The sequence below is a fragment of the Elephantulus edwardii genome, unplaced genomic scaffold (genome assembly GCF_000299155.1).
Source record: "Elephantulus edwardii isolate Elephantulus edwardi_28Jun2011 unplaced genomic scaffold, EleEdw1.0 scaffold00003, whole genome shotgun sequence".
Taxonomy (NCBI): domain Eukaryota; kingdom Metazoa; phylum Chordata; class Mammalia; order Macroscelidea; family Macroscelididae; genus Elephantulus; species Elephantulus edwardii.
Window position 1 is genome coordinate 39,166,409 of NW_006399753.1, and position 14,525 is coordinate 39,180,933.

Sequence of the window (14,525 nt, forward strand, 5' to 3'; positions counted from 1 at the left end):
TTTAAATTAAGCTAATTAATCTTTAATATAATATTTAAAAAGGCACCTTATATAAAAAATAATGTTTAAATTATACTCCATAGCTCGTGGTTAAACTACCAATTTTTCCTGCTATGCTTTGATGTGCATTCTCAAGTTAGAATATTCAGGTTATCCTACTAAATAATAAATAAATAGCTTTTCCATAAGAACTATTAACGCATTACCATTACTATTAGTATTCAGAGTGACTGTATAGAAAGATTTGACATTTCTCTTATATTTGTCTGTCCTCTGACATAAATGATTCAATATCCATCTAGGAATTGGAGAATCTTGGTAAGTTTACTGCAGCAATTTACCTGGTTTATACCACAAATTTATGTTCTGTGTTTTTCTTATTTGTGCTAAAATTCTAGCTAAAAAGTTGCATAGTAATTTTGTGTAGTAAGGTATTTTAAGTCTCATCTCAAATAACAATAAAAACTTCCTGAGTGTATCTGTACAATTTTGAAAAAAACCCTGGCATTTCACTAGCTTGAGAAAATAAAATTCAATGTTTATCTCCCACATGTTACTTTAATCAGCCTTTTCAAAGGGTTAAGCAGAACACTTAAGAAGGGAAACTGCTTATCAGTGACTCTAAGAATGGATTTCATTTTTGGGAGAAAAGAACATGCTTTTCACTATATCTATGCAATAAAGCTTTTGTATTTTGTGTTCTTTTAGATAAGAAATAAAGGACACTGTAGTCACAAAGTTAAGAAATTTCCGTAGTTGTTTCCAAAGCACATTTTCCTGGACATATCTCTTACTCTGTCTTTTAAGGATCATTTGTTGATTGTTATTATGTGCTGTCAAGTCACCCGTGACTCATAATGACCCTGTGTCATAGCTCCGAACTGCTCTATCCTGAGCCAGTCTCACTGACTCTGACACACCTAATCCCATTGGCCCAGTCACCATGTCAATCCATCTCATCAAACATATTCCTCTCTTATACTATCCCTCCACCCTTCCAAGAATGATGTCTTTCTACAAGGACTGTCTTTCCTGGCCATCTGCCCAAAGTATATGAGATTGTTGTTGTTGTTGTTGTTGTTGTTATGTTGAGTACATACGCACATACTCTATGTATGTAGTATATGAGATAGAGCTTCAAAATCCTGGCTTCAAGGAGAAATTTCGTTTCTCCCTCTCCAACAGATCTACTTATTTTCTTGGTGGTTCATGGTCTGTTCAATACTCCTCTTCAGCACTAGAACTTGAAGGCATTGATTCTTTATCTATCATTTTAGTCATTATCCAGCTGTCTGATGTACAGTGAATAATAGCAAAGACCATGCCTGGATTGGGTGCACCTTAGTCTCTAGACTGACATCATTGCTCTTTAGTGTTTTGGAGATGTCCTTGACAGCAGACTTCCCTGTTGCATTTCATCTTTTGATTTCCTGACTGTTGATGCCAAGAGTGTTGATTATGGAGCCAAGCAAGTTGAAATTATTAACAACCTCAATCCCTTCTCCATTGGCCTAATGGTGAGAAAATTTTTTTTCGAGGGGGGCAATATCTCACTGGTAATCATTTGTAGTGAGATATTGTAAAAATTGCACAGCTAAAAATGTGAAGTCTGACATTGAACATGCTTATTAACAACAAGGATTGACAGAAGCATTGATGTCTTCAAGTTGTGGCGCTAAAGAAGAGTATTGACTATACCATGGACTTCCAAGAGAACAAACAGGTTTGTTGTGGAGATGGTGAAACCAGATTGCTCCTTGAAAACAAGGATTTTGAAGCTTCACCTCACATACTTTTGGCATGTTGCCAGAAGGAGTCAGTCATTGGAGAAAGACGTAATGCCTGAAAGGACAGAGGGTCAGTGCAGGAGAGGAGACACTGGATAAGATGGATTGACACAATGACTGTGGCAAGGGGGTCAGGTGTGTCAGAGATGGTGAGGTTGGCTCAGAATAGGACAAAGTTCATAGCTCTATCATAGGGTCATGAACAATCTTGTTCATAGGGTCACTATGAGTTGTAGTCAGCTAGATGGTACAGAACAATAGAATTATTTTCAACTCTAATATATATATCACTACATTGTTTGCTGAAACTAAGGAAGACCTGAAGTGCTTGTTGCAGAAGCTCAAGGATTGTAGTCTTCAATATGGATTGAAGCTCAGTATTAAGAAGACAAAAAAAAAAGGAAAGATTCTCAACACTGGGCCAATTAGAAGCATAGATGGAGAAGATATTGAGACTGTTAACAGTGACAGCTCACTTAGCTCCACAATCAACACTGTTGGCACCACCAGTCAAGAAATTAAAAAAAAATCCAAAAAACAAAACCACAAAAAACCCAAATTGCACTGGGAAAATCTGCTGTTGGGAACTGCTCCAGAGTACTGAGAAGCAATGGTGTCAGTCTAGAGACCAAGGTACACCTGATCCAGTCCATGGTCTTCACAATTACTTGCTATGTATGAGAGAACTGGACAATTACAGCTTGCTCGGATCCACAATCAACATTCTTAACACCAGCAGTCAGGAAATCAAAAGACAAATTACATTAGGAAAATATGCTTTCCTGGACCTCTCTAGAGTGCTTAAGAGCAACAAAATCAGCCTAGATACAAAGGTAAGCCTAATCCAGGCCATGTCTTCTCAATTACTCACAATGCATGAGAGAGCCGAACAATGACTAAGAATGATAGAAGAAGAATTGATGACTTTAAGTAAGTTGTGGTGTTAGAAAAGAGTCTTGAATATATCCTGGGCCACCAGGAAAATAGGTCTGTCTTGGAAAGAGTGAAACCAACTTTCTCCTTGGAGGCTAGGATTCTAAAGTCCTGTCTCACATACTTTGGGCATGTCGCCAGGAAGGACCAATCCTTAGAGAAGGATATCATGCTCAGAAAGGTGGATGGACAGTGCAGGAGAGGACAATCCTGGATGAAATGGATTGATACAGTGACTAGGGCAATGGGGATAGGTGTGTCAGAGTCAGTGAGACTGGTTCAGGACAGGGCAGGTTTCAGAGCTATTGTACATAGGGCTGCTAAGTGTTGCAGGTTACTCCATAGCACATAACAACAACAACAAGACACACACACACACACACACACACACACACACACACACACTGATTATTAGAAAGGTGGTTCCCAATTTTAGGTATTTTTTGAAAGAGAATATCAGGGGGAAACTGAGATAACTAGCAACAGTTTATTTGTTTATACATATAATTCTATTTATGTACTATATATGCATGGGCCCAAGTGCATGCCAACCCCTCCCAAACATGCAGGTGGACACCACCTTGTTCCACCAGTGACAGGAACTCTGATATCACAGGGGCATGGAAAGGACATCTGAGGACAGAAGGTGATATGTGTGTGTGTGTGTGTGTGTGTGTGTGTGTGAAGCCTGAGCAATCAAATGAGAGTTGGTTGGAGGCAGGAGAATGGGAGATGATAGAGGGGCAAGGAGAGGGGATTGAGCTGGATGCTGGCAGGGAGGAGTGATGGTGGGAACACTCCACATGTGCTGAAAGGGTGGGCGTCAGGACCGACACCTGATCTATTATTTGTATACTCCTATCATCTCTTTTGTTGAAAGCAGGAGTGGCATCAACGTCCTAAACAACATACCTCCAGAAACTCTATGAACTTTGATAAATGTTGATAGTTGTAGAGGGGCTTCAGGTCTTTGGTTCATAGGGTCCCTATGAGTCATGCTCCACTTCAAGGTAATCAACAACAGCATCATCCCTTTTGAGTAAAATGCTTTTCTGTTAAATATAGATCTAAATTAAGCATCCAAATAAAGAAAGACTAGGGAGAAGGGCTGGCTATCCACTTCTGAAATAATAGGCCTTCAAAAACTCTATGTACAATAGAACTCACTGAAATTAGACCAGCAGCTATAGCGTTGGAGGCTGAGCCTTTGTATTGGGAATCACAAAGGAGGAGCAGCAGCTTGTAGCAAATAGGCCCTCGTGGTTGAAACGTGAAATGTGAGAAGTATGAATGTAGGGAAATTGGAGATTATTAAGGAAGAAACAGAACTCATAAATATTGACATTCTAGGTATTGGTGAAATGAAACGGATTGGGATAGGACATTTTTAATCAGACAATCACATGTTCTGTGATGCTGGAAATGAAAAGGTGAGGAAAAAGATGGGGTTGCTTTCATAGTTAAAAAGACCATTTCTAGATCCACCTTGAAATACATTGTTGTGGCAGGATAATATTCATACACATACAAGGAAGATCTGTTAATACCACTATCATTCAGACGTATGCACCAATAACCTGAGTTAAAGAGAAGGAAATAGATGACTTCTACCAACTATTGTAACCAGAAATCAAATAAACATGAAACCAAGATACATTAGTAATAATGAGTGACTGGAATGTAAAAATTGGGAACAAGGAAGAAGGATTGGTAGTTGGGATACATGGACTTGGAGACAAATAAGGCTGAAGACAGAATGACAGAATTCTGTACAATCAATGATTTATTCATTAAACTACTTTAATAAGAGACACAAATGGTGGCTATGCACATAGACCTCACCTGACGGCCTACACAGGAATGAGATTGATTACATCTGTGAAAAATTAGCATTGGAGAATCTCAATATCAATTGTAAAAACTAGGCCAGTTGCTGATTGTGGATCAGATAGATTATCAACTCTTCATATGCAAGTTCAAATTTAAGCTAAAGAAAATCATATCAAGTCCACAAGAACCAAAGTTTGTCCTTGAGTCCACCCCTCCTGAACTTAAAGACTGTCTCAGGAACAGGTTTGAGTCCTTGAATACTATTGAGTAAAGAAAGACCAAATGAGTTGTGGAAGGATATCAAGAATATCATCCATAAAGATTGCAAAAGATTGTTGATAGAGGAAGAAGAAAAGACCAAAATGGATGTCAAACTAAACTCTGAGTATTATACTAGAGTGCCAAAAAGTCAAAGAAAAGGGAAGAAATCAAGATATTAAAAAGCTGAACAGAAGATTCCAAAGGGCAGCACAGGAAGACAAAACAAAGTGTTATAATGAAATGGGCAAAGAACTGGAGATGGAAAATCAAAAGGGACAAACTCGCTGAGTATTTCTTTAAGCTGCAGGGACTAAAAAAAAAATTCAAGCCTCAAGTTCCAATACTTACAGATGCTGCTGGTAGAATGCTGAATGATCTAGGAAGCATCAAAAGAAGACGGAAGGATTACACAGAGTCTTTGTACCAAAAAGAGGAATTTTATGAAACAACTTATGATCAAGAGCCTACTGTGTTCAAGGAAGAAAGAAATTCAAGCTGCTCTGAAGGAACTGGCAAGAAACAAGGCCCCAAGTATTGACAGCATATCAACTGACATATATCAACAAACATGCTGCCCTGAACATGCTCACAAGGTTGTGCAAAAAATCTGAAGGGCAACCACCTGGTCAACTGACCATAATTATTTCCATAAAAAAATAGAGTGTATATTATCAAACAATATCATTACTATCACATGCAAGCAAGAGCTTGCTGATAATTATCCACAAATACTTGGAACAATACATCAGCAGAGAACCACTAGATGTGCAGGCTGAGTTTAGAAGAGGTGGTGACACTGAGGACATTATAGCCAATGTTAGATGGATCTTAGATGGAAGCAGAGAGTACCAGAGGAATGTCTATTCATGTGTCATTGACTAGGTAAAGGTATTTGACTGTGTGGATTACAACAAAATGTGGCTAACTCTGAGAAGAATGAGAATCCCAGAATACTAAATTGTGCTTATGTGAAATCTATATTTAGACCAGGAGGGAGTCATCAGAATTGAGCTAAGAAACACTACATGGTTCAAAATCAGAAAGGTGTACGCCAGGGATATATTCTATCTCCATACCTTTTCAACCTATATGTGAAACAGATTACCCAGGAGGCTGGGCTCTATGAAGAAGAATGTAGCATCAAGATTGGAGGAAGACTCATCAACAACCTGTATTATGGAGAAGTTGCAACCTTGCTTGCCAAAATTGAAGGGGAACTAGAAACATTTGTTGCAGAAGGTCAAGGACTGCAGCCTTTAATAAGGAGAGAAGCTCAGCATCAAGAAAACAATGATTCTCACCACTGGGCCAATTAGCAGCATCATGATAGATGGTGAAGAGAATGAGATTGTTAATAGCTTCAGTTTGCTTACCTCCACAATCAATACTCATATTGCCAGTAGCCAGGAAATTAAAAGACAAATTGTATTCAGAATATTTGCTGACAGGGACATCTCTAGAGTTCAGCAAAGCAATGACGTCAGTCTAGAAACTAACGTGCCCATGATTCAGCCTGTGGTCTTCACAATTCCTTGTTATGCATTAGAGACCCGGACAATGACTAACGGTGATAGAAGAATCAATGCTTTTGTATCATAGTGCGGGAGAACAGTATTGAATATACTGTGGATTGCTAAGACAACAGTCAGGTCCGTCCTGCAGGGGGTAAAAACAGGCTGCTCTTTGGAAGCAAAAATTTTGAAGCTCTGTCGGACATACTTTGGGCATGTTTCAAGAAGAGACAAGCCATTGGAAGATGAGATCATGCGTGGAAGGGTGGAGCAACAGTGCTAAAGAGAAAGACCCTGGATAAGATGGATTGACTCAGTATCTGGGGTAAGGAGGGTAGGTGTGTGAGGAATAATGGAATTGGCTCAGGATAGAGCAGGGTTCAGAGATGTTGTACATAGCGTTGATATGAGTAGGAGTCGATTTGATGGCACATAACAATAACAACAAAAATATACATATACATATACATATACATATGAATGTAGGAAAATTAGATATTGTTAAGGAAGAAATAGAACACATAAATATTGACATACTAAGTATTGTGGAGATGAGATGGATTGGCATGGGCATTTTGAGTCAGATGATCATATGATCTATAACTACTGAGATGAAAAGGTGAGGAAAAACAGGTTTCTTTCATAGTTAAAAAAATCATTTCTAGATCCATATTGAAATACAGTATCATGAGTGATAGGATAATATCCATACGCATATAAGGAAGTCCAGTGAATACCACTATCCTTCAGATTTATGCACCAACAACCAATTCAAAGAAGAGGAAATAGAAGACTTCTACCCACTTTTACAGTCAGAGATCGATCAAACATGCAATCAAGATGCATTGCTAATAATGGGTGACTAGAATGTAAAAGTTGGGAACAGAAAAGAAGGATCAGTAGTTGGAAAACATGGACTTGGTGACAGAAATGAAGCTGGAGATAGAATGATTAAATTTTGCACAATCAGCTACTTATTCATTGCAAATATGTTTTATAAGAAACATAAACGCAGGTTATACACATGGATTTATACACATGGATTTCACCTGATGGGATGCATAAGAATCAGATTGATTATATCTGTGGAAAGAACCGCTGGAGAAGTTCAATATCAGCTGTGAGAACTAGGCCAGGTGCTGATTGTGGAACAGACCATCAACTACTCATATGCAAGTTCAAGCTGAAGCTAAGGAAAATTAAATCAAATCCACGGGAACCAAAATATAGTCTTGAGTCTATCCCACCTTAATTTCAGCATATACCATGGTTATACCAGTAACAGGTTTAAGGCCTTGAACACCAAGAAGCAAAGATCAGATGAGTTGTGGGAGGATATCAAGAGTATCATTCAGGAAGAGTGAAAAAGGTCACACAAAGACAGAGGAGTGAAAAAAAGACCAAAATGAATGTCAGAAGAGACTCTAAATATTGCACTAGAGCACTGAGAAGCCAAAGCAGAGTGAACAATTCAAGATATTAAAGAGATGAACAGAAGATTCCAAAAGGCAGCACAGGAACAAAGTATTACAATGAAATGTACAAGGAGCTGAAGTCAGAAAATCAAAAGGGCTGAACTAGCTCAGCATTTCTTAAACTCAAGGAAGTGAAGAAGAAATTAAAACCTCAAGTTGCTATACTGAAGGATGCTTTGGCCAGAATATTAAATGATCCAGGTACTATTAAAAGAAAATGGAAAGAATATACAGTGTGTACCGAAAAGAATTGGCAGACACAGAAGAATTTCATTAAACAACACATGAGCAACAGCCTATGGTGATGAAGGAAGAAGTTCAAGATGTTTTGAAGTAATTGGCAAAAACAAGACCCCAAGAATAGATGGCATACCGATTGACATATTTCAGCTAACAGATGTTGCCCTAGATGTGCTCACCAATTTGTGCCAAGAAATCTGGAGGACAACCACTTGGCCAACTGACTGGAAGAGGTCTATATTTGTTCCCATTCCAAAGAAAGGTGATCCCACAGAGTGTGGAAATTATAGAACAATATCACTGATATCACATGCAAGCAAAATTCTACTGAAGATTATCTGAAAATGACTGGAATAGCACATCAACAAAGACTTCCAGAAGTCCAGGCTGGGCTTAGAAGGAATAGTGGTATATTGTAGCTAATGTTTGATGGATCTTAGCTGAAAGCAGAGGGTACCAGAGGAATGTCTATCTGTGTTTCAGTGATTATGCACATTTGACTGTGTGGATCACAACAAACTGTGGCTAATTCTGAGAAGAATGGGAATCCCAGAACACTTGATCATGTTAATGTGAAACCTACACATGGACCAGGAGGCAGTTGTCAGAACAGAGCAAGGAAACACTGCATGGTTCAAAATTGGGAAGGGTGTATGCCAGGGATGTGTCCTATCTCCATGCCTTTTCAACCTATATGCAGAACCTATTATCCAGGAGACTGGGCTCTATGAGGAGAAGTGGCATCAGAATTTTTGGAATATCCATCAACAATCTGCGTTATGCAGATGACACAACCCTGCTTGATGAAATTGAGGACCAGAAGTGCTTGCTGCCGGAGGTCAAGGAGTGCAGGCTTCAATATGGATTGAGGCTCAATATCAAGAAGACAAAGATTCTCACCACTGGGTCAATTGGCAGCATCAGAATGGAAGGTGAAGAGACTGAGATTGTTAACAGGGTTAGTTTGCTTGGCTCGACAGTCAACACTCTTGGCAGCAGGAAATTAGAACACATATCGTGATGGGAAAGACTGCTGTTAGGGACCTCTCCAGAGTACTGAAAATTATGTCACTCTTGAGACTAAGGTCTGCCTGATACAGGCCATGGCTTTTACAATCACTTGCTTTGTGTCAGAGAGCTGGACAATGACTTGGGAGGACAGAAGGTGAATTGATGCGTTTGAGCTGTATTGTTGGAGAAGAGTATTGAATATACCATGGACTGCTAAGAAAACGAACAGGTTCATCTTTGAAAGGGTTAAATTGGGCTGTTCCTTGCATAAAGGATTCTGAAGCTTCATCTGACATGCTTTGGACATGTTGCAAGGAGCGATCAGTCCTTGGAGAGGAACGCCATGCTTGGGAGGGTGGAGGGACAGTGCAGGAGAGAAAGACCCTCTCCTGCATGGATTGATTCAGTGACGGGAGTAATGGGGGTGGGTGTGTCAGAGACAGTGAGACTGGTTCAGGACAGAGAAGGGTTTAGGGCTGTTGTACATAAGGTTGCTATGAGTTGCAGGCAACTCAAGGCACATAACAACAATACATACTAAGTAATAAGAATCTCTGCTGCAATCCTGTAGGCACAGTCTGAATCCAACAGCTGCTCTGAGGGAGAAGGATATCCTTGACAGTTCTTCCTAAGACCATACTTGACCCTTTTGGAAGCAGATGATACTTCCTGGTCCATCTTACTTACGATACTCAAGCTAAGGATATTGTTGTTAGATGTTTTGAGTCTATTCCAACTCCTGAGAAACATGATTCTTTTCAACAGAAAGCAATAATACCCAGTCCTGCAATAATATTTGCTATCCTGAGTCCATCATTGCAGCAGCGATGTCACTCCATCTTGATAAGGATCTTCCTCTTTTTTACATTGACCTTCTGCTTTAACTAACAATTCCAAAAATACCTGATGGGAGGAAATTACACATGAAGATATTGGAGGTGATGTAAACTGAACCATGTTAACCTCCTGTGGTTTCAATATGTTAGGCTCTCGGTGGTCATATTCTATCCATACCAGCTGGCTTCCAAAGTTGTCTCCTATGCCACCTGTGTAAGAATAGAATTCTCCTCCATACAGTGTGTGGCTGATCATTTGGGACCAGATCACTAGACTGTTCTTACAAGATATCTGGGTAAACTCAAACCTCCCACCTTTGCATCAGAACTAAAGTACATTAATCATTTGCATCCCCTATGGATTCCTCTATGATTATCATACACAATGACTCGATTTTCTGTCTTTTTTTCCTTCTCTCATTGTGGTCAATCTTGGAAGGAGGAGCGGCATCCACTTCCATAATAGCTTGCCTCCGGAAACCCTATGAACCTGGAGAGAGGATGAAAGGCATCCAAAAGTCAAGGACTCTCCTTCATAGGGTCGCTATGAGTCGCCTGCGACTGACAGCATGTAACAATAACAACAACATTGCTATCAAGTCAGAACTGACTTGTAACTTACACCACATTGAATTTCAAAGACTAAATTATTCAAAAAAAGACTGCCTGCCCTTCTCCTACAGAGCCACTGGTGGATTTGAAACACCAGAGAGGCATGGACTTTGAATTAGCATCACAATCTCTTATGGGCTATGTCTCCAGAGCCCCCTGGTCCTGCACACTATTGTGACTAATGTTTATCCTGAAAACAAACGAACAAACAAAAAATACTTTAAAGACCAATAGGCATCATTTGTATTACCTGAAAGTATGTGAACTGAGAATGATAAAGGTCTGGATAAACATGAAGAGTAGTTCCAATTACAAGCAGGAGTTCAAATTTGTGAAGTGAAGAGCTGATATAGCCAGTAAATCCCAAACACCAGATCTTCAGAAGGGCTTCCAAATCAAAAAGCACTGTAAAAGCCACCTAGGAGAACAATCATACATTCAAATTGGCATCCAAAATAATATATTTCAACATATTTTACAAGCATAAATTTCAGACAAAATCATAAGATATTGTTAGTTCAAGAATGGTATTTTATAAAAAATCATCTTGATATATACTAGCTAGCAATACTGAATACACCTAAAGTAATGAGAAAAATACAATCCAAAGTTTTTAAAGTTTGTGAGCAGTATTATTTCTTTATTATCTATTAATTTTTATGATTTATTAATTTAATAGCCATTTATAGTTATACGTTTACTACATACACATAAACTCTCAATGCTGTTAGATCAGAACTGACTCATATCTGACCCTCTGGTGGGTTTCTGAAATGGTAAGTCACATGGGAGGAGCTTGCCCATCTTTCTTACATTGAGTGAATGGTGCACTCAGATGCCAGAATGTTATGAATTTTAAGTCAGCAGTACAATTCCCTATGGCTTAGGCCACTAGAACTCCCTGTAGACATACAAAAGCTACATTTTTGAGAGCCTACTTTGTTTTCTAATGATAAACTTTCTATAATCCATGTAAAAACAAAACTAAGTTCATTGCTTCAGATGAATTCTCTCTCACCAAGCCGTTTTTGTGCAATACTACTGGTGAAACTGAACCATCAACCTTTTGATTAGTTGTAGTCTCTATATGCTGTTGAGTTGACTACCACTCATAGCTACCCTATGAACAATACATCTGAACTGCGTCCTAACCTGCATTAGCCTCATCTTCACTGATGTAGTTGAACTCATTGCTGCAGCCACTGTGTCAGTTTATCTCACTGAGAATTTTCCTCTCCTTCACTGACCCACCACCTTTCTATGTATGATGTTTCTTTCCAATAGCTTCTAACAATGTGTCCAAAATATGTGAGACTAAGTTTCATCATCCTTGCATTTAAGGAACACTCTAGCTTCTATTTCTCTATAACATAGCTGTTCTTTTGTCAGTTCATGGAACAGTCCGTTGTTGTTGTTGTTATGTGCTCTTGAGCTGCCTATGACCCATAGCAACATTATATACAGCAGCTCTCAAGCCTGTCCTGTACTGAGTCAGTCTCACTGATTCCAACACACCAACCCCCATTGCCCAGTTACTGTATCAATCCATTTCATCTGGGATCTTCCTCTCCTGTGACGTCCCTCCATCCTTCTGAGCATGATGTCCTTCTCCAAGGATTGATGTCTCCTGGCCACATGCAAAAGTATGCTAGATGGAGCTTCAAAACCCTAGCCTCCAAGACTGACTTATTTGCTTTCTTGATGGTCCATGGTATGTTTAAGACTCTTCTCTAGCACCGCAACTTGAAGATACCAATTCTTCTTCTGCCATCTTTAGTCATTGTCCAGCTCTATGATGTATAGCAAGTAATTATAAAGACCATGTCCTGGATTAGGTGCAGCTTAGTCTCCAGACTGACATCATTGCTTCTCAATACTCTGGAGAGGTCCCTGACAGTAGATTTTTCCAGTGCAATTTGTCTTTTGATTTCGTGACTGCTGGTGCCAATAGTGTTGATTGTGGAGCCAAGAAAGCTGTAATTGTTAACAACCTCAATCTCTTTTCCATCTATCATGGTGCTGTGAATTGGCCCAGTGATAAGAATCTTTGTCTTCTTCGTGTTGGTCATTGAGGAGGAAATAGATGGTTTCTTCCAACGACTGTAGTCAGAAATTGATCAAACATGTAACCAAGGTGCATATATAATAAAGGGTGACTGAAATGCAAAAGTTGAGAACCAGGAAGAAGGATCAGTGGTCAGAAAATATAGTCTAGGTGACAGAAATGAGGCTGGGGTTAGAATGATAGAATTCTGCATAATCGATGATTTATTCATTGTAATTACCTTTTATGAGAAACATAAACACAGACTATACACATGGATTCCACCTGATGATATGCACAGGAATCAGATTGATTACATCTGTGAAAGGATAGTCAGTACTCCTCTCCAAAACTACAACTCAAAGGCATCAATTCTTCTTCATCATCCTTACTCATCGTACATTTCTGAAATGCATAACAGGGGATTGGAAAAACCATGGCTTGAGTCACGTGCACCTTAATGTTTAAACTGACATCATGATTCTTCAGGACTTTGGAAAGATCCCTGACAGCAGACTTTTCCAATGCTATATGTCTCTTGATATCTTGATTACTAGTTCCCAAAGTGTTGACTGTGGATCCAACTAAGATGAAATCATTGACAATTTCATTCTTTTTTCCCCCATCTATCATGTTCTTGACCCAGTAATGAAGAATTTTTGTTTTCTTGATGTTGAGATACATGTAGATAATATTGAAGGTTGAGTCACATATTGAAGTCACTTATTCCTCTCCCACAACAAGTGCCTCTATTACTCCTGTCTTTCAGCAAGTAAGTTTGTGTCATTTGCGTAACATGAATGGTTGATGATTCTTCTAATTCCAATGCCACATTCTTCTTCATAATGTTTGGCTAGTAGTAAAGCACATATCATTTGTACTACACAAGAACTTTCATAATGCACATAATCTGTTGTCCTAACGTTCATTCCGACTTATGGCAACCCTTCCTCCAGTTTCCTAAATCTGTAAAAACCTTAAATGTGTAAATCTTCATAGGAGGAGATTTCCTCCTCTTTATCTTGTGGAGAAGCTGGTGGAATCAAACTGTCTACTTTTCTAGTAGCATCCTAACCCATAATAAAAAGCTACTTACACATTAATAACCATAATTACAGTTTATATTTTATGTTCATTAGTCATACAGAAATTAGGATTCTGTAACAAGTATATGTATCCATGCATAGTCATGCATTGCTTAACATCAAGGATATGTTCTGTGAAGAAGGGTGTTAAGTGATTCAGAGACTGTGTGTTTGTTTAGTTTCAACAAATTCCTCTGATGTCTTTATACCAACATTCACAAACCATTCATTTTCACATTATCTAGTTTTAAAAGTGTTTGAAGTGCTTGAACTAGCCCTTAACTTGCAATCTTAGTCTTGTCCTACTTTTTCTTTGAGCATCTTGATAAGCTTCATGCCTTGACAGTGATCATCACCATACTGAGTGAGGTTCCCATTTGTTGTGGTCCTCAGTCCACATTACCAGTTAATTTTCCTGACAGAGGTCCCTGTCACACTTTTCCTTGATTTTGTAGCTTTAAATGCAATTGATCTTTTAATAGCTTGAAGAATTTTTCTTTGTTTCTGAGATTATGCAAAATATGTTCATCTCTCCTATTGAAATATCTAGTAAAACTGTGCATGGACTCGCATGCAGTTAGATATTGCCTGAACAACAATGAAATTTATTGGAGATGTGTATGTGTGTGTTTTACTGCTAACCAAAAAAACACATATCTCCATTGGTTAGAATCCAAAGGAAAAAGTTGGACAAATCTCTCCCATAAAGACTTAAAAATCTTAGAAACTCAATGAAAGATTTCTGTGACTCAACACTGATTTGATAGCAGGAACCGAGTGATAAAAATCTATATACAATTGTGCGTATATTTATATATATATATATACACACACACATATATGTATATATATGTATGTATGTATATATATATGTTGTTGTTGTTATTGTTGTTATGTGCC

General features: G+C 38.6%; 1 protein-coding gene across 1 annotated transcript in view; it reads right to left on the reverse strand.

The window, feature by feature from the left end:
* Nucleotides 1-14,525, reverse strand: part of NALCN (sodium leak channel, non-selective) — a 600,265-nt gene that overhangs the window by 332,601 nt on the left and 253,139 nt on the right. Inside the window, exon 12 of the mRNA XM_006879390.1 lies at nucleotides 10,747-10,914. Within this exon, the coding sequence (XP_006879452.1) occupies nucleotides 10,747-10,914 (168 nt within the window). The remainder of the gene's footprint in view (nucleotides 1-10,746; nucleotides 10,915-14,525) is intronic.